The 21779-nt window shown below is 38.3% G+C and overlaps 1 protein-coding gene across 7 annotated transcripts in view; it reads left to right on the top strand.

Moving 5' to 3' along the window:
- THSD7A (thrombospondin type 1 domain containing 7A) overlaps window positions 1-21779 on the top strand; it is a 323850-nt gene that overhangs the window by 234591 nt on the left and 67480 nt on the right. For all 7 annotated transcript variants that reach the window (XR_015740118.1, XR_015740117.1, XR_015740116.1 and 4 more), the window contains exons 11-14: window positions 7731-7965; window positions 9217-9332; window positions 12488-12623; window positions 14128-14231. Coding sequence is in view for 4 of the 7 variants with exons in the window: in XM_026706331.2 (XP_026562116.1) it covers window positions 7731-7965; window positions 9217-9332; window positions 12488-12623; window positions 14128-14231 (591 nt within the window). In the remaining 3 variants the exon portion in view is untranslated. The remainder of the gene's footprint in view (window positions 1-7730; window positions 7966-9216; window positions 9333-12487; window positions 12624-14127; window positions 14232-21779) is intronic.

Below are 21779 nucleotides of genomic sequence, written 5' to 3'. Positions count from 1 at the left end.
CCACTCACGATCGTAGACAAGGACCGCCCCAGCCTACTCAGGCTACAATGGTTTTCCCCGCTGGGAATCAAAGTGACGGGAGTCTACCACACCAACGAGGCAGACTGGGAAGTGGCGCTCGTGAGGGACTTCCAGGAGGTCTTCGACGACACCCTAGGCAAGTACCAAGGGGCCCCTATCTCTTTCAACTTTAACCCAAATGTTGCCCCGATCCACCTCAAACTGCGGTGAGTGCCATTTGCGCTCAAACCCAAAATTGATGAGCAGTTAGACAAGGGGTCTTAGAGCCAATTGACCATGCCCGCTGGGAAACACCCATAGTCACCCCCATCAAACCGGATGGCTCCATGAGAATCTGCGATGACTATAAGGCCACCCTCAACCATGCTCTGCAGCAAAGTGCCTACCCCGTCCCAGTAGTACAGCACCTTCTGCACTCACTGGGGGGAGGCCGGGTCTTCGCGAAGCTCGACCTGGCACAAGCCTACCAGCAACTGCCAGTCAATGCTGAAACAGCCGAGGCACAAATGATTGTTACACACCGGGGAGCATTCCGATGCAACCGACTCCAATTTGGAGTCACCGTCGCGCCAGGAGTCTTCCAAAGCCTCATGGAAAGACTTCTCCAGGGGATAAAAGGAGTGGTGCCCTATTTTGATGATGTGCTGGTGGCAGCCGCCAACAAAAAGCAATTGGAAACCAGGAACTTCCGGTTGCAAGGCTTTGGCGGCGGCAGGAATCCGCTTCTCTGTGGGTCCCTGCTGCGCTCGCTGCCGAGGTACCCCCGATCCAACTGGATTTGGGGGTTGTTGCTGCCCTGAAGGGGCAGCAGAAAACAGACGAGATCCGGGCAGGGGTCTGGGGATATCGCACCCCCTTTCCCCAGCCAGCTAGACTCCTTTTTCCTGAGGCGGTGGAGCGGCTGTCAGTAATGGCAGCCACAAAGAAATCTTCAACCGGATAAGATTGCGCAGGAGGAAGAGTCAGAAGGAGACGTTTTCTTGGCTGAACCGGGACATTAAGTTACTTTTAAAACACACTGGAAACCTGACTTTGGATTGATACATTTGTTTCCAAAAGAATTTGTTACATCGGCAAAAGTGCTGAAGGAAAGTTCACTCCCCTTCCTTACGGAGAAAGCAAAGGAGCACAGAAAAAACTGCTTTTTAAAGGTAAAAATAAGCTCTTTGTTACAAGTGGGAAGGAGAGGACTAAAAATTTTTTTTTAAAACTTTGTTGGAGGAGACGCCTTGAAGATTACAAGACCATCAATTAATTGTAATATGGCTTTTAAAATACATTTTGGATTTTGCCCCTGGAGGAAAAACTGTAAAGAGAAGAAGAGGAAATAATTTTTGTTTGTTTGGATTGTTTGATGACTTTGACATTTGGAAATTACTTTAAGATTGAAAGCATCTGGGTTGTTTTTAAAAACCTATAATGGTACCATTTGTTGATGAACTAAAAATGGAATATGAAAAATTAAAAGAAAGATAGCAAAATGGCAAGGATTCCTTGGGAGCTGCCTTCCATTTTTTAGAAATGGCGGTTCCTACGTACCAGCAAATACCTGAGGAAGGAGAAGGAGAAGAAGAAGAAAAGGAAGAAGCCATCTTTAACGGACTAAAAAGTTCGATTAAAAAAGAAAATGGGAAGAGAGGAAGGAAAAATGAGAATTTAAGATTTAATAAAACAACCAAGAAAAAGAAAAATAGGGTGAAAAGAAGGTACAATGTTAGAAAGCAATTGAAAAGAGAATTACAACAGAGAGGGGAAGTTAAAAAGGGGGAGGCTAGGAGAGGGCCCCCAAAAAAAACCAGATTGGAGAAGAAAGGGAAGGAAAAAGAAAAACAAAAGCCATGGGCTAGAACAAGATTTCAAAAAGAAATTTTTTTTTAGAGATGAAGGATAATGGATAGTGCATAATTAAAGAAGATTCTGCAAGAGTGCATAAGAAAGTATTGTAGTATTTGCATTTGAAATAGTTTATTGGAATATTTAATAAAATATTAATGTTTAATAATGATAGATGTTAATATTTAATAAAATATTAAGGAGAATGTGTAAAATGATTAATGCTTGGTTATAGTTTAATTTGTTATTGTCTTAATGTTATTATAACCTTAGTATTTTATTTTCTTATTTTAAAACAATGTACTTATCAGAATTAGAATTAGAATGGAAATTATACATTTAACTATACTATAAGTTTACTATTCTTTTATTTTAAGATTTAATATGTAGAATGTACTAAGCAGAATCAGGATGGAAATTATGTATTATTTTAAGTTTTACTTTAGGGGAAGGCGTCATATTCTAAAAGTGATTACAGAGGAAATTTTTTGTTAAAGAGAAGAGATAAATAGTTGATTGGTAAAGAACGGACAAAAGATATAAGCATAATGATTTTGAAATAAGATGAAATAAATAAAACATAATTAAGAGAGTGAAAAGATGGGAGAAGTTATATAGAAAATATAAAATGGTTAATAAGATATGAAGGGTATATAAGGTGAGCATGAATTTGATTTAGGTCTGTCAAAAAAGATGTAACCGGGGCTAAGCCACTTTTCAAAAGAAGTTCTATGTTTTATGTTTTGTGTGTTGATTAGTTATGTTTGATTGTAAACTAATAAAACCTTGGAGGAATGAAACCAAAGGGAGAGAAATTGGGAAAAGACATGTATAAATGACAACTAAGGAGGTTTTTTTTTTTAATGTTTTGCTTTAGGTTATGTATTTTGTGTGCTTATGACTGATTGAGAATTACTAAAACTTTGATAGAAAGAAATATAATTGAACAAAAGTGAAGGGAGAAATAATGAGAAATTTGGAAAAGATATATATGTGTAAATGGAAATGTGATAATGTGGAACTATGTTTTAAAAAATAATGCTTTATTTTCCCTGTTAAAATTTATAAGTAATTCTTAGAAAGGAGGTTTTATACTTTTATGTGTTATGTTTTGTTTGTCTTCAAAAATCAATAAAACTTGTTCTTAAAAAAAAAAAAAAAGCAATTGGAAACCCGTTTAAGGGCAGTGCTGCAAAAGTTCAAAGATGCCAGCCTTAAAGTTAAAAAAGGGAAATGCCAACTCTGCACCGAGAGGGTCAAATTCCTGGGGTATCTCCCAGACCGACATGGAATCCACCCCACTGGGAAAAAACTCAGAGCCATCAAGGAAGCCCCCACGCCAACGAATAAGTCAGAGCTGCAGGCATTTGGGGGACTCGTTAACTTTTACAATGTTTTCCTACCCCAAAAGGCGACTGCGGTGGAACCTTTGCATAGGCTGTTGGATAAAACAGCCACCTGGACTTGGGGGAAGCGGGAGGAAAACGCATTCCAACAGACCAAAAACCTACTGACATCAGACGCAGTCCTGATCCAGTATAGCGAGACCCTGCCGCTGACAGTAACATGTGACGCATCACCCTTTGGCATCGGAGCAGTCCTCAGCCACACGTTACCGGACGGGAAAGAGGCACCCATTGCCTTCTTCTCAAGAACGCTGTCCAAGCCGGAGAGGAATTACAGCCAGCTGGACAAGGAAGCCCTCACAATCATCTCCGGAGTGAAAAGGTTCCACGAGTACGGTAGGACCTTTTCAATTATTACAGATCACAAACCTCTACTTGGGATACTGGCAGGGAACAAGGCCACCCCGAACATCCTGTCACCCAGGATGACAAGGTGGTCCGAGTTCCTTGCCGCCCACAGCTACGAGCTGACACACCGGCCTGGCAAGGACATTTCGCACGCAGATGCACTAAGCTGATCCCCACTACCAGACCTAGAAGACGACCCAGCACCCGCAACAACCCTGCAAATAGAGACTCTACTCAGCCCACTCTTGACCACGCCAGACATTGCCCAAGAGACTAATAAAGACAAACGGCTGGCACGGGTCTTGAGCTGGGTAGAGAGAGGATGGCTGGAAAGCGATGGAAACAAACAATTCAAAACCTTCAGAAACTGGCAAACCAAACTGTTCACACAAAAGGGGTGCATATTCTGGGGAGACCGGGCGGTTATACTAGAAACTTTACAAAAAAGGGTACTAGCAATGTTGCACGAGGGGCACCCCGGCATCGTTAAGATGAAAGCCCTGGCCAGGAGTTACGCTTGGTGGCCAGGGATGGACAAACAAATCGAGACGTGGGTAGCCAGGTGCAAAAGATGGCAGGAGACAAGGTCCAACCCCCCTGCCGCACCAATCCTGGATTGGGAAACCCCCAGAGGCCCCTGGTTGCGAATCCATATAGACTTCGCCAGGCCCTCCAAGGGACATACTTTTCTCATCACCGTGGATGCTTACTCCAACTGGCTGGAAGTAAGCACCATGAAAACAACAGCAACGGAAGCCGTCATAAATAAACTGAGTAAACTTTTCGTGACACACAGCTTACCAGATGCGCTAGTGTCGGACAATGGCCCGCAGTTTACAGCACTAGCATTTGAAAAATACCTGGCCGAACGGGGAATCAGGCACGCGTTAACTTAGCCAGCTCACCTGGCGGCGAATGGGTGGGCGGAGAGAATGGTTCAATACACGAAAAAAACCATCCAAAAAATAGAAACCGGCGAAATACAGGAAAAAATAAACAAAATGCTACTCATACAGCACATTACACCCAGTACAACCACGAATAAAAGCCCAGCAGAGCTACTGATGGGCAGAAAATTAAGGTCCCCACTAGACCGACTGCACCCCACATATAACCCAGAAAAAAACCCAGACTCATCCAGTAGACATCGAACATTTAACATCGGAGACACAGTCTATGCGAAAAACTTCACGGGAGACCCACTCTGGGTACCGGCACAAATAACCCAGATAACCGGCCCCCGATCTTACAGACTGCAAACCACCGACGGAAGAAGCTGGAAGCGGCACATCGACCAGCTACGGTCAAGACTAGCCGCTGACAGCACAGATATCCCACAAACAACTACTAAAGAAACCAGAGAGGGGAGGGAAGCCATAACAACCAAGCAAGGGGATGAAAAAAGGCCTGAAATGCAGACAGAACACTCCCAAACACAAGCAGAACACCCCCCAACCAAAACAAGCCAACCCCAAACAATAAACCAACCATACTCACCAGTAGATCTCGAACCATTGCAAAGGGGACTTCGCCTGGAAGGAGCAGCCAAGCCAGTTCAACCAGCCCAGAAAGACCGGGCGGGAACAGCGAAGCTGACAGCTCGACTGACCCAGGTAGACCGGGTGGGAGTTGCAGCAATAGGCCCAGCTCACCCTTCCAGGCGGTTCCATGGAAGAGGTTGGGAGTGACGAGGAGCCCATCCGAACCGGTCAACGATCAAACACCTACTGAGCCGCACAAGTCAACTAGGGAGGTACGAAGCCCCGCCTACCTGCGCGACTACGTCACCACGCTCCGTTGGGCGAAACCAAGAGGGAGGGGTGTTCTATATTAACATTCTCAAAAACCTGAATTCTGATTGGTCCCCACGGACTGCAATCTGATTGGCTAACTTAACCACCATGATTGGTGCGCTGAGAATCTCCCGCGATTGGCCGAGCTGATCGCGGGAGATTCAAAGCCCTCTCATTGGCTGCCAAGCCGCCAGCCGGCTCTATAAGAATAATCGCGCGGCTCGCAGGTCCTGGACAAAACTGTATACTTCAATAAAGAGCTGAAGTTCACTTTGAGTCTCGCGTCTCAATGAACCCAATCTACCCGATCTAACATGTAGGATTTTATTTTTGTAACTTCATCACTGCATAGGTTCAGGGCTCAGATTTGTTTATAGTTGAGTCTGATCAGCCATGTTTGGTGGTAGTATCTGGCCAAATTCACCTGTCCTTAATTGTTGTCAGCTAAATATTAGAATCAGTGGTGTGATTCAAATTTTTTTACTATCGGTTCTATGGGCATGGCTTGGTGGATGTGCCAGGGGAAGGATACTGTAAAATCCCCATTCCCTCACCACTCTTGGGGGAAAGTTACTGCAAAATCTCATTCCCTCCTCATCCCACTAACCTACTTTCCAGCTGTGTTCTCTTATGCAGGCAACCAAAGAAAATCCACCTGATTAGCTGGGACTTGGGAGACAGAGAATAGGTGGGGGTGGGGCCAGTCAGAAGTGGTATTTGCCGGTTCTCTGAACTATTCAAAATTTCCTCTATCAGTTTCCCAGAACTAGTCAGAATCTGCTGAATACCACCTCTTATTAGAATTTTTTTTTAAATTACATTACATGCATACTTACATAGGAGAAATTTTTCCAATCAGGTATTAAGGAGTATAAAGAAGCAATGGCTATTTACCAGTATTGTTTGCTTTATTAGGCAAACTTGACAAATCTTTATCCTCTTCCCCTCTCTCTGGAGTTCTTACACTGTATTTGGGGGAAAAATATGAAATTAGGATCATAGTCTAAATATCAATAAGAAGAGGTTATATATTAGTCCATGACCCAATAGACATGTCAATCAAAATATACAGAATAGTCTAGAAGGGCAAATATTCTAAACCAGATTATTACTGTCCAGTGCCTCTATTCCAAGTGATGATTTTTTCCTTTTTCATTGAATTTCCAATATTGCAATGGTAAGCAATACAAGGTCACCAAACAGGAAAATTAAAATGAAACTAACCCTACAAAAAATAAATCTTATTAAATGATATGGTCAATGGAGAGAGAGGCTGTAATTTTTCATTAATGTTTGTTTGTTAGTGATATTCATTTGAAGATATTCTGATAGCCATGGCAATGAAAATAGTCTCTTAATACTAATTCAGTTTTAGCATAGTCCAAAGTAATATGATCTAATGGATTTTTAGGTTAAAAATCCACAATCTCTAATATCAATTTAAATGAGATTATTACCTATTGTATCTAAAATGCAGTGTAATATGGGGCATCTATAATGACATAGTTCAGATATATCAAAAGACTCATAAACCTTGGGTCTCTTTTCTGCTTATAATTACTCATCATGTTCTAACTAGGGATGTTTAGTTACAAGAATTAAAAATATTGGCTGCTGTCCTCTTAATTTGAAGCTAGGTTCAAATACTGAACTTGCCTAGTCTTGTTGACTACAGTTTCCCAAGTCAGATATAATAAAAGAAGAATGGCATAGATAATTAATTCGGGAACTGTTCAGTTGTGAAATATGGAGAAGAGGAGATAATACAAGTTGAGATAATTCTACCCCCTATTCAATATCTTATGGCAAAAGTATACCATTGAAAGTTGTAGATGAATGAATAATTTTAGCTTATGATTTTAAACAAAAGCATCTGACATAGGAAGCATATAATCAGAGAAAAGACTGGACAAAATCCCTTTCCGTGTGTTTTCTAGATGTATGGATGTATTTCATTTTGTTTTCAGAGAGAAGCATTCAGGCTGCAACTGAAGAGCCCATTCAGTCAAAAGCTTAGTACATGGGTGTCAAACTTGCGTCGTCATGGAGTCATCATGTGACATATCATGACTTTTTTTTCTCTTTCTTAAATTGGACGTGGGTTTTGCCAGCCCATGATGCATCCAGCCAACGGGCCACGAGTTTGACAGCCCTGGCTTACCATAACAAACAGCTTAATGCTTGTCTATTTTTTTTAATCTACCTTGATTAAAATGATGTATTTGAGGTGGGAATATAGGAATACTAGATATATTATCTATTCATTTCCCATTATAGTTACATTTTTTTTTATTTCTCCTATTATATACTCCAATATGATTTCTTCTAGATGGTCTTCAGTGCCCAAATAGTAGCATGCTACAGGAAACACGCAATTGCAATGAACATCCTTGTACAGTTTATCACTGGCAGACAGGACAATGGGGGCAATGCATAGAAGATACTTCTGTGTCTGCATTCAACTCTTCTGCTGGTTGGAATGGAGAAGCCACCTGTGCTGTTGGAATGCAAACGAGGAAAGTCATCTGTGTGAGACTCAATATGGGACAAGTACCACCCAAAAAGTAAATATAATGCTAGTACCTAAATGTCTTCTAAAGTACTTATATTTATAGATATATTAGGACATAATTTCATGATAGAATGGAATCAGAACAGAACAGAATAATATTAAAAACAAGTCTAAATTTGTTCATACAAATGCATTGGATTGAAACTACAGTATTTTATTCTGGTTTACAAAACAACTGCATCTATTAGAAATGTGGTTTCCAAATGATATATTGATCACTAGGTTTCCAATAAGATAGTAGCAATATATAATAGATGAAGTCTTATGAAGGAAGAACAGAAATATATTAATTAATCTCTTGAACCATCATCCTCATGTCACATAATAACGTTTTAAAGAGCAGAAGATGTACATAAAAGTGCAAATGAGAACCATGTTGTTAGTTCTCTTAATAAAAAGAATTGGTGGGAAAAGATACAATCAATATTATTGGCTTTATTTTTAGAGTAACAGACTTCAGTTTCTATTACTTCAGTTTAATTTGACCTTGAATAGGGTTGGAGGTCTGAGAGAGAAAGAGAGATATCTGCAAATAATTATAACCTCAATAGCTTGATTTAAAGGCAAGAAAACAAATATTACAATCAGAAGATGGAATATGCAATAGTCACCTTTAGATGAACAGTTGAGTAACTGTTCAACAGTTGAATAATAGGGAATAATATGATGAACCTACCATAAGGTAATAATTTTGTTTTCAGTTGTTTTATAATCCATGTTGAATTATGATCTGGCAGTTTATTGCCTTCTGATTTAATCAGACTAGTGTGCATTTCCCTGGAGTAAATTCCTCTTCCTATTTCTTGCACAAAACAAAATATCTTTCCAGACTTCAGATATAGTTTCCATTCAAAGTCCTGTTAATAAAATTTATGACTCAGATCAGCCTATGAAAAAATTCTGATATAGTTACTACTGAATTACACTGAAAACATTGTATTCCATTCCATAACCACAAAAACTGTTGAAATTCTCTTGAGTATAGAGAAGATTTTTATGATATTGTTCAGTTCTTATGGTTTAATAGAGGTTTCCTCAGAATTATTGGGATGCAAAAAACAAACACTAGGTACAGAAACTTCAATGTGGAATAAATGAACAAAGTGATCTATGATTCTGAAAGGTAATGACATTTTCTTTTTTAAAAAAATTCTTTCCTTTTCATGTTTCTTTTTCTATTACCACTTTGACAAGTGTCATATGGTTTTCACTGTACATTTAATGTTTTCATTGTTTTTTATAGGTGTCCTGAAAACCTTCGTCCTGAAACTGTTAGACCTTGTTTATTGCCCTGCAGGAAAGACTGTATCGTGACTCCATATAGTGATTGGACACTGTGTCCTTCTTTATGTCAAGAAGGTACTGTGCTTGAGTTTTATAGATAAATAATTTGAATCCCTTCTCCAGGCTGTTAACCTCAACACAAGTCTTCAAAGTTTATGTTGTGAGATTTCAATGTGATTTAAGCAAACATAACCTTTAGTTTTAACAATAACTGATTTTTCAATGGCTGCTAATAAAATCACTAGAATCAAATGAACAGTAATTAAATATGCTGCAATATTTCCAAAAGGCATTGAAATTCTACTTTATTGGTCAATTATTTAAGAGTGTCTATTACAATATTTTGGGTTATTTTAGCATTCTGGTTCTTATTGCTTGATTAGAGAGTAATAGGGTTTTTTTTCTGTTGGGAAAGAAATGTACATATCTGTATAAAGAACCTTTTTCAGCCTTTTAAAAATGGCCAGAGGAAAAGAATATGTACAATAACTTTCTGTTCCAGAAAAATCTTTCTAAATCAGGCGTTTGTACAAAGATAACCAATGTCTGTCTCCCTTATTCTGTGCAACAGTTGAAATAATTACAGGGTTTCTGTTTTCAATAATATTATTTGATAGATTGATGTGTAGCCTATCTTGATTAAACCTGTACATATCTATGTGCAAATTGAATCCAATCAAATGAAATTAACAAATAAAAAAATCCTTGAGCAAACAATAAAAAATACTGAAAACTATAAGTTGAAGCTAATATATTCCAACTTCTTCACAATCTTGACCACCAATACCACTTTCTGAAAGATTTCTGTAATTCTTAGTGATTTTCTACTTATTTCTCCTCTCTAAGAGCATTATCTTTTAGTAAATACCCTTCATTATTTCTTCTGATCTTTTTTAATGTATCAATTAAAGCCTAACCTTCTTATTGGGATGGATCTTTAAGTTTAGCAAATATTAATATGGTTTTAGGCAGAAATGTTTTTGAGTTGACTCTATTCTCATGTCTGGTATTGATTTCATTTGTTCACTTTATGGTGAAGCATAATTGAAATTAAAAAAATGACCTGATATACAATGATATCTTAGTACTCAGCTGCTTTGAAACTCATCAAATCTAACACTCAACACATTTTGACATGAATATTTTGTCACAGTACTCATCATTTAACAGATTTAAAGGTTAAAACAGGTAATCAGAGTTGAAAGGGACCTTGTAGGTCATCTAGTCCAACCCCTCACCCAAGCAGAAAACCCTACACCATTTCTGACAAATGGCAGTCCAATCTCTTATTGAAAGTCTCAAGTGATGGCACTCCCACAACTTCCGAGGGCAAGCTGTTCCATTGGTTGATTGTTCTCACTGTCAGCTGTTTGCTACTCAATGCATAAGCAATGTGTCGACTGCCTTGTGATTCACTATATTATTCCTTATGGGAAAAATTTATTTAATAGTCATCATTTTTGGTACTCATTAATTAATGACGAGCACTAAGGTATCAACATATTGGTATCCAATAAATTTCACTTTCATATTCACCACTGCAGAGAGTTTATGCCTTTTCTAACATATAAACAATAATAAACAATAATACAATAAAACAATAATAGAATAAAGATAGATTTTCCCTCCATTTTTATTCTATATTTTCATAGAAGATAGAAGTTATAGATATTATTCAGAAAAAATAAACACCATGCAGATTAAGTTTAGGAATCTTAATTGAGCACATCTTACCAGATGTTTAATGTAACTGGTTGCAATTACAATTCTGCATGCTACATTTCTTTTGAATTTCTTCTACATCCTAATTATACATCCAAAGTAATTTTGATGGCCTGAATCTTGCCCACATATTTCTGCATTACCCCTTTGTCTCTAGCAGGAGGCATTTATCTTAATACATATGCACTGCTATTGCTACAGTCAATAATACTAATTTCTCATTCATGTGAGTTAATCTCCTTGTGGCATATGGTGTTTGCTTTCACCTCCTCTTTGCTGAAGTCCTGTCCTTGTGGTATTGAAAAGATACCCTGTTTAGTTCACAGCCTATGCTCCATGTTGTGTAAAATGTGAGATCAATACAGGGTTACTTTTACAGCTACTCTGGTTGCTAATTAAAGTATTTACCAACTAATAAAGGATTAGACTGATTAAACCCATAACTGAAAACATTTTGAAACTCTAGGCTTTAAATAAGTGCCTGAAATATTTAATATGATAGTGAAGAAGAGAAACTAGATATGTGGCTCCAATGTGTTAAGTATAGAATAATGCAAAGGGTGGATAATACTTTGTTATTTCTTTAATTGTAATATTGAAGTCATTTCCTTTTAACATCAAGATTCATTGCATTTGCACCTCCATGTAAACATTACAGCAATGAGCAACTATATGGGATGTCAGGATTGGCATCTCTATTAAACAAGATGATTTATTTATGAATTGCATTCATATCTCATCTTTCCTTCAAGATTACAAGGAAGTGCAAAGGACTCTGTTCCTCCTCACCTATATTACCTTTAGTATTCCATTCTGCCAGGTAGGTATGAAAGATTGTGATAGTCTCATTCAGAAAGCTTCACAATTGAATGGTGAGATAAACGTGGATCTTTCTAATTCTTGATCAGCAATAAAATGCTTTTAATGAGTCAGGCAATATAAATATATATCAGTAAGTGCCCACAGTTGATAGAGACCACAAGATTAATGACAATCAACAATATTGGGGGGGTGGATTGGGAAGGATGCACAGAGGTGCAGCATAGTTTGGGAAGGGTGTGCAAGAGATAAATACAGTATTTGACTGTAAATGAGAGATATGCATGAAATACTGATGATCTTAGATGCCTAAATCAAGAGAATGATATATTAAACATAAGATGCAAGCTTCCAAAGTAAATTATCATGGGCATTACAGCTAAATATAGAAAATCACTTTGAAAATAAATGTGAGAACTTTATAAAATATTCAGATTTAAATTATGACAGCATAATAAATTATTTGTTTTTTCCTGTGCCAGTACATCATTTATTTATAGTTTGTTTTAACCTAATAGTTAAAATATGTTTGCTTTAGCTATGGTTCTCCAAATATATTTAAAATGTATTCTAACGGATTAATCAACTATTAGAGTTGTGTTATACAATGCCTTTCTAATTTCTCAAATTTCAGCCCAGTGGTCCAATAACAAGAGAAGCAAAATGAATGTTTGTATGTTTGTTCATAGGGTCAGTTCTTATAGTGACAAAACAATCTCGACATCGAGTCATCTTGCAGCTCCCTGCAAATGGGGGTCGTGACTGCCCAGAGACCTTATATGAAGAAAAAGACTGTGATCCTCCTCCTGTCTGCATGTTTTATAGGTGATACTTTTTTTTTAACTAAAACTCTTTTTGATCTCTGTCACTCTAAAACAGCGGTCGCCAACCAGTGGGCCATGAAAAATTTTTGGTGGGCCGCAGAGAAATCTCACCCCCAGAGCACCCCTCAAAAGCAATTAATCAAGGCTGCACAGAAACACAAGGCTGCGCCACCCACATGGCCCGCGGGAACCCTCCCCGCCCACTCACTCCTTACCTGGTAAACTTGCCTGCTAAATTGCTATTTTTCCTTTTTCCGACCATCATCTGTTGTACTGTGTTGGGAGATTTAGATTAGCTAGGAAGCAGGAAATGGTTGGATTTCTTGCTTTCTAGCTAGTCTTTAGATCTTCAGCTCAGCAGAGCCGAACCTCCCTTAGGACTGAAAGTTTGCTTGCAAGCAAATTCAGTGCAGACTCATGGCAAGCAAATTTGAGAGACTGAGCTTGCCGATGGCAGATAGATAGATCACTGAATGATTCTGTGAGCAACTCAAGCTGCTTGCTTTGCCTGATTTTGGGTAAAAGTTGCTCTTTTTTATAAAAAATTCAATATTTATATAAATATTTATAATATTTACAAACAAGCCATGCACAGTCAGTCACATGACCACCAAACCACACCCCACAAATTAGGCCATGCCCACAGAACCAGTTAGTGGTCCCTGGGATCTAAAATTATGAATTTGGTGGTCCCTGAGGTCCAAAAAGTTGGCGACCCCTACTCTAGAACACAGAAGGATCATTTTTGGGGAAGGCCAAGAATCACACTTAAACAATTTGGATATGATGCATTTTGCATGCATGGAGGGAGGTGGAAGTTTCTTTGAGGGGAACTTATAAATTGATAGCAGTTTTTCTTTATTTATGAAACTATAAGAAGCTGGTGTTCTCTCCCCCTCCCTCTCCCACCCTCCCTCTCTCTCTCTCTCTTTCCAACACTGGGAAAAGGGTTAGCTTGACAAAGCTAATTACAGTTTTAGATGATGTGTAGTTGAATGGAAGATGATCCGGAAAACCCAGGTTATAGATTAGGCTGAAAAGTTCTACATGCAAGTAACTATCTAGTTGCTGGCAACAAAAATTGACTTTCAGCCACATTTTTTTAAATATATGAAGATAATCAGGGTAAAGATAACAGAATTAACTTTAATTTCAGTGTAAGTGGACAGAGCAACACATAAAGTTAAATGGAAAGTCATGTGATTATTTTTCTGTGTCTATATTTAAGAATCTTTAGAATCTCTTGTTGGTAATGAAGCTGTGATAGATGCATGTATGTAGTTTTCCTTGCTGAAAAAATAATAGATTGCTATTTCTTTCTTCTGGATGATGACGATGATTGCTATTTTTAAATTTTCTTTGCCATCCACGTTATCAGGTATGATCCTATTTTTCAGCCCCAGCAAGGATCAGCTTGAGGTTGCCATTTTGTCAGACTTATTGAAAGTAAGCATAATGTGACCTGTGTTCACATAGACATTTTGGTGGGTTTTTTTTTTATGCAGATGGAAGACACACAAATGGCGCCGGTGCCAACTTGTACCATGGTATGTTCGGCAAGACAGCCCAGGTGCCCAAGAGACATGTGGCCCAGGTCTACAAGCAAGAGGTTAGAAACACTAAAATTGATTCATGATATTCATCATATGGAGATCACTGTTATATTTACACATTCATGAAGATTTTCCCCTCTTCAGCTACTCATGTTCTGAGATTGTTGCTTGTATTGTGAGGTGTCCTGTTATTCAATATATACAGCTCTAAGGACAGAATATTGTTAATATGATGATTGTGGGACTGGAGACTAAAACATATAAAGAACGGTTTCTGGAATTGGATTTGTCTAATTTGATTAAATGAAGGACTAGGGGAGACGTGATAGCAGTGTTCCAATATCTCAGGGGCTGCCACAAAGAAGAGGGAGTCAAGCTATTCTCCAAAGCACCTGAAGGCAGGACAGGAAGCAATGGGTGGAAACTAATCAAGGAGAGAAGCAGCCTAGAACTAAGGAGAAATTTCCTGACAATTAGAGCAATTAATCAGTGGAACAACATGCCTCCAGAAGTTATGGGTGTTCTAAAACTGGAAATTTTAAAGAAGAGATTGGACAACCATTTGTCTGAAGTGGTGTAGAGTTCCCTGCCTGAGGAGGCAGTTGACTAGAACAGTGGTCCCCAACCTTTTTTGTACCATGGACAGGTACAATCCACAGACCAATCCATGGACTGGTACCAGCATCAGCATGCACGACCAAGGCAAGGCGAGCCGAGCGACCGGTCAGCCAGCCATCCCCCGCTTCTCCCCGCCACCTTCAGCACCTCCTTTGTACCTTCTCACAATCGATGGGCTTTTCGGGCTCTTTCTTAATCTCCTCCTGAGTAACGCGAGATTCCCCCATCGGGATGGCTCTTCGTTCAAAGCCGCCCCCCCCCTTTGATGAAACTAAGGCGCGAGGATTCCTTCAGCACCCAAATGCCGCTTTCCAACCAATGACTGACAAGCTCACCCGGAAGCACTTTCTCAAGCTCGGTCGAAACAAGATGGCGGCGCCCAAGCAAAATAGGCGGCCTGGTACAAAATGATCCACGGATCAGTACCGGTCCGGGGCCCGGTGGTTGGGGATCACTGGACTAGAAGACCTCCAAGATACCTTTGAACTCTGTTATTCTAATGAGTCTAATCATAGTACATAGTCAATCCCAGATTTAGCATATAGACTGTGGGAGCTGTAAACAGAATCCTCTCTTCAGCATCACTTTGGAAATCTTTCCAGTAAGTGAACAGCTAAGTAGCAGCAACAAGCAATTATGACATGAGTAGCACTCTATTCAGTGATGAACAGCACTAGATTATTCTGTTACTGCTGCTGTTGTTATTGTAGTTTCCATTTTCACTTTCCCAGAATCCCTCCAGACCAGGTAGCACATCATTTTTCAGGACAAGAGATGAGAGTGGCCTTTAACTAAAACACTAGGACTGCACTCCAGATAGTAAGCCAAGACAAAACTGGGGCCAGGACAATAATTTGATTTGATTTAATTTGCATTTTAATTAAAACAAATTTCATTAATTAAACACAGCTAATATGATTGCTCCACAAGGGTTTTAGTAATTTCCCCCTTCTTTCACATTCAAAGCCAGAGTTTGGTGACAACTTTTAGGTGATCATTGGGATTTCCTGGCTATGTAGCCCCTGAGTAGCTCAGCATTGCACTCTTCCATTCTAAGCTGTAAGTAGAGGCATCCAACCACTTGGTCTTGGGCTTTTCTTCTAGGGAGGGGAAATGTCTGTCATTAAATTAATAATGAATAGTAAAGCAACAATAGAAAGATTGTTGGCCTTTGCCCTTCTGTGCCAGATGTGGATGCCATGTTTAGCTATATCAGAAGGAAATGGTTCCAATATGTATATCTTGACAGTTAATCTTTCTCATTTAGTGCTGTTTTCCCTGTGTTAATTAGAAATGAAATGAAGATGGCAAAAATTAAGTGAAAGCGTGGAAGAAGCTTACCCTTGTCAGTTCCCAGTTGTAATTGGAATAAATGCACACATTGCTATTATAATTAAAGTAATATGTTTGTGTTTTCAGCTTTTTTAAAAAAAATCACACTGAGCTGGGATGAGTTCAGGAATGATTTGGAAAATTAACAGAAGAAGTCATCCTTCAACAGAACTCTGACTCTATGTCTTGCATAATTGTGCTTTTGTTTCAAATCATACCAATGTAAATGAATATGCCACAACTTTAATTAGAGGCCAGTTTTCTTTCTGTTCTATAAGTAAACACATTTTTAGGTTCCCTCTACTTCTCTCTCCCCAACTCGTTACTTGCTATATACTTACCACGATAAACCAATTCAAATATTCTGTTAATAGCACCAGCAACTTTGGGAAAATAAACTTTAAGAGGGGATAAAACACACACACACACATTCTCAAGAATTAGCTCTGATATTAGTTTGAAATTCACAACTGAAACCAGGCAATGTCTATACATTAGACATTTGATGCTGCTTTTACATAGAATTACATTTTACATTCCTGGTCTTCAAAAACTTAACAGTTTGCTGAAGAACTCCAATGGCAAAAAAACTAACAGTTGTGACTCAGTTTGATATGATCATACAAGAGAGATTAGAACACCAGAATGATTCATCTGGAATTACTTATCTTTGCATGGCACTAGAAAAATATTGGTGGCAATTGTGTTCCAACTTGGGCAGAAAGCTTTTCTTGATATGCCTGTATTATAAACAAAGATAATAACTCATCCAATTTTAGGAATGTAGGTCTGTAGGTAAGAACCATTAGAAAGAATTAAAAACTCTTGCTACCCAAAGAAAAAAACAAGAAAGTAAGATAATTCAATGCAGTTTGGCCTTTTGCTTCACCCAAAAAAAAAGGATGAAAATAAATATGAACAGGACTTAAAGTTACAACAATTCAAATAGAATAGAGTTGACATGATAGCAGTGTTCCAATATCTAAGGGTTTGCCATAAAGAAGAGGGAGTCAACCTACTCTCCAAAGCATCTGAAGGCAGGAGAAGAAGCGATGTATGGAAACCAATCAAGGAGAGAAGCAACCTAAAACTAAGGAGAAATTTCCTGACAGTGAGAACAATTAATCAGTGGAATGACTTGCCTCCAGAAATTGTGGATGTTCCCATACTAGAAGTTTATAAGAAGAACTTGGACAACCATTTGTCTGAAATAGTATACAGTGTCCTGCCTGAGCAGAGGATTGGACTAGAAGTCCACCAAGGTCCCTTCCAACTCTGTTATTCTGAATAGTTCTAAACAAATTACCACCCACTTTTGTTAATTGAGGAGCCAAATACATTTTGTTAAACAAAGTTCATCATTTAAAAAAAAAATGTTACACACAGCAGCAATTTCAGAAGTTACTGAATCTCCCAGGCACCTGTGGGAGACAGGGAAGCATTTTACAAAGACATGATGGCATCCACAATTGTGCAGTCAAAGTGTTTTGTCCTTTTTATGTGTATTACCTATGCAGTGCAGGTGAAAATGCATCAGGACTTCAGTCACACCATCAACACTATCATCTTAACTTTTTTTTGGCACCTCATCCTTACATATACTTACATATACTGATTATCTGTTATCCGAATACAAGGTCGTCTGCAAATGCTTAGGCCTTATATTCTTGTTCCAACTCTTATTATCTGTTATATACCAAACCAATCCTATTGCTACTGAGTATATAAAATGTGAACAGAGACCCACCTTTGCTACCTTGATGTCTTTGAGAAAAAAGTAGGATTTCCTGGAAAATAATAAAATATATTTCTTCCAAATGAAACCTGAACTTAGAAAAATCAAAATGGACTTACTTAATCAAAACCTGCAACAAGAACAGAAATGGTATTAGAATATATGTTGTCCAGTCAAAAACTAACATGAAAAGAAAAGCAAATTTCCAAAAGTGTAAATATGTGAAAACCCCACTTAGTTTAGTTTAACCTAAGTATGTGATATTCATTAATATAGCTAGGTGAAAACAGTAGAAAGAGTCATGACTTCTTACTCCTTACACTTTTGCAATTTATTTTTCAAAAAATTTCATGATGTGCAGAAAAAGAAAATCAAATTTTATAGGTATCTGGATGCAGATCTTTTGATTAAATCAATTTAGAAATTCAGATGATTAGACATTCTGTATTTTTCATTAGTCATTCTGTAAATGAATAAATAATAAATTCAATAAATTCAATAAATAAAAAATGTGTGGATAACTTTGTGTGTGTGTGTGTGCGTGTGCGCACGCACAAACACATTTTGCACTGTGCAAAAATGTTAGGTAGTTGTGCAAAAATGCTATAAATTAAGAATGCTCTCAGGAATAGAAGTGTTAATAGTTCATTTTTTTATCAATTAACAAAATGGAAAGTAAATAAAAAGGAAAGAAATCCAAATCAAATCAATATTTGGTGTGACAACCCTTTGTCTTCACAACAGCATTAATTCTTCTAGGTACCCTTGTACACCATTTTTGAAGGAATTTAGCAAGATTCCTTCACGGTGGTTCCACACAGCTTGGAGAACTAACCGTAGATCTTCTATGGGTGTAGGCTGCCTCGTCTCTTATGTAATTCCCAAAAAGACTTGATGATGTTGAGATCAGGGTTCTGGTGGGGGGAAAACAATCAATTCCAGGACTACTTCTTTTTTTCTTTATGCTTAAGATAGTTCTTAATGACTTTGGCTGTATGCTTGAGGCCATTGTCCTGCTGCAGAATAAATTTGGGGCCAATCATACATCTTCCTGGTGGCATAGCATAATGGATAGATATCTTCCTGCATTTCTCAGCATTTAGGACACCTTTGATTTTGACAAAATCTCCAACCCTATTTGCAGAAATGCAGTCCCAAATTTGCAAGGAACCTCCACCATGTTTCATTGTTGCCTGAATGTACTCATTATTATGCCCTCTCTATCCCTTTGGTGAACAAACTGCTTCCTGCTACAATCTTTCCAATTTTGATTCATCAGTCAGAGCATCTGCTGCCATTTTTCTGCACCCCACCCCCTATGTTTTCATGCATAGTTGAGTCACTTTGTGTTTCCATTTTGGCTGTATGGCTTTTGGGATGCAATTCTTCCATGAAGACCACTTCTGGCCAGACTTTTCCGAGCGGTAGATGGGTATTCTTGGGTCCCACTGGTTTCCACCAATTCTGTTGTGATGGCACTGCTGGACAGCTTCCAATGTTGAAGGGAAGTAGGTATGATGTGTCTTTAATCTGTGCATTAAGTTTCCTTGGTCGACCACTGCATCTATGTTCTTCAGTGTTGCCCATTTTTTGTGTTTCTTCAAAAGAACTTGAGCAGCACATCTTGAAACCCCAGTCTGCTTTGAAATGCAGACTGGGAGAGACCTTGCTGATACAGTATAACTACCTTGTGTCTTGTTCCTGTGTTCTGTTCTGCCATGGTATATAACCTGTGTCATAACAGTGTTTTCCACAATCTCAGCTTAGTAGCAGAGTTTGGCTGTTCCTCACCCAGTTTTAAATCTCATACACAGCTGTTTCTGTTTCGGTTATTGACTGTGTTTCAACCTACATAAGAAATTGATAATTATTAACACCTGCTTGGTATAATTGGTTAATCATACACCTGTCTCTAATCCTATAAAATCTCCGGCTTTGTGCAAGGGTAAGAATTGATGCTGTTGTGAAGGGTTGTCACACCAAACATTGATTTGATTTGGATTTCTTTTCATTTCTTTTCCATTTTGTTAATTGATCAAAAATAAACTATTAATGCTTCTATTTCTGAAAGCATTCTTAATTTACAGCATTTTTGCACATCTGTCTAACAATTTTGTACAGTATTGTACATGGGAAATCGGCCTGTAATATGCTGTGGGAACATCAGGGCTAAGAATCTTTTCATAAAAGAATGTGGCATTTTCAGTATTTCATCCTATATTTTCAGAGTAAATATGTGCTTTAAAAAAAAGTGGGGTCATGGAAATATTGTCTTTGAAGATAACAGGCAATTACAAATACACATGAATAAATAATGCATAATTTGTATGAAATATAAAATGCCTTAAAGCAATTTAATAACTTCAGTACATTTTTTACAGCTTCTATATTTTGGTTGTATTTGACTAGGCAATATAAATAGTTTAGGGATTTTTTTTTCATTAAAATTATTTTCATACACAGGGCAGACTTTGTATTTAATTATCCACATAATATTAATTTATGAGTCCAGGTCCCCTTGTGGTAGATTTTAAGCAATACTATCAGCTATAATTTATCAGTCTTCTGTCTGCAACATTAGAAATGCAGTTTATTTCAGATAACTTTTAGGAAACCTTAGATGTCAAGCAGATGACTAATATGTTAAGTGAACTAGATACTTGTTAAATTGGATATAATTGGCAATTGCATCCTTGCAATTTATGGACATATTTTACAATTCTTTGTGGTTAATCCAGAATAAGCACATTTCTGATTCTTAGAGTTTTAATGCTTGTAATCAATTTAATGTGAGCAGAATGATTAATTATTAGCCTGGCACAATGTGACAAGAGACTGATTTCTAGTCTCAAATGCTATTTACACTGTGTAAGTAAAATGGTGGGCTTAGATGACAGAATGTGCAACTTAAATTCTTTTAGAATGTGTATAAATTTAAGGTTTTCATGGACTGGCATATAAGTATATTATTATATTGCTTACCATAGCTTTCTTTGTATGGCTTATTAAATAATTTCTCATTAATATGTTCTGCTAATAACAAAGATTTTTGGGAATTAGGGAATGCTACCTATATATACCCTGACAGCGATAATTCATTTCATGCCAGATAGCCATCAGCTGTGTGAGCACTCTTCCATTCCTGAATCAGTTTCGTATTAATATATCCTTACACTATCATTTGTGCAGCTGAACTAATTTATTTCTGACACAGCTTTGAGATACCTAAGGGCAAATCTAAATTTTCAGAAGATATCACCTGAATAATTTTGCCTGTATCTAATTGTCTACCTGCAGCTGAGGTGGTCTGAGCAAATGGTGTTTTCCCTTTTGTCTTGCTCTAGATGTTATACACTGCTCAAAAAAATAAAGGGGTCACTTAAACAACACAATGTAACTCCAAGTCAATCACACTTCTGTGAAATCAAACTGTCCACTTAGGTAGCAACACTGATTGACAATCAATTTCACCTGCTGTTGTGCAAATGGAATAGACAACAGGTGGAAAGCATAGGCAGTTAGCAAGACTTCTCCAATAAAGGAGTGGTTCTGCAGGTGGTGACCACAGACCACTTCTCAGTTCCTATGCTTTCTGGCTGATGGTTTGGTCACTTTTGAATGTTGGCGGTGCTTTCACTCTAGTGGTAGCATGAGACGGAGTCTACAACCCACACAAGTGGCTTAGGTAGTGCAGCTCATCCAGGATGGCACATCAATGCGAGCTGTGGCAAGAAGGTTTGCTGTGTCTGTCAGCGTAGTGTCCAGAGCATGGAGGCACTACCAGGAGACAGGCCAGTACATTAGGAGATGAGGAGGAGGCCGTAGGAGGGCAACAAGCCAGCATCAGGACTGCTACCTCCACCTTTGTGCAAGGAGGGACAGGAGAAGCACTGCCAGAGCCCTGCAAAATGACCTCCAG

This window comes from Pseudonaja textilis, chromosome Z (assembly GCF_049901715.1).
Source record: "Pseudonaja textilis isolate UNSWEBS1 chromosome Z, rPseTex1.2, whole genome shotgun sequence".
NCBI lineage: Eukaryota > Metazoa > Chordata > Lepidosauria > Squamata > Elapidae > Pseudonaja > Pseudonaja textilis.
Note: the sequence above shows the minus strand (reverse complement) of the source record. Positions and strands in the feature narration are given on the sequence as shown.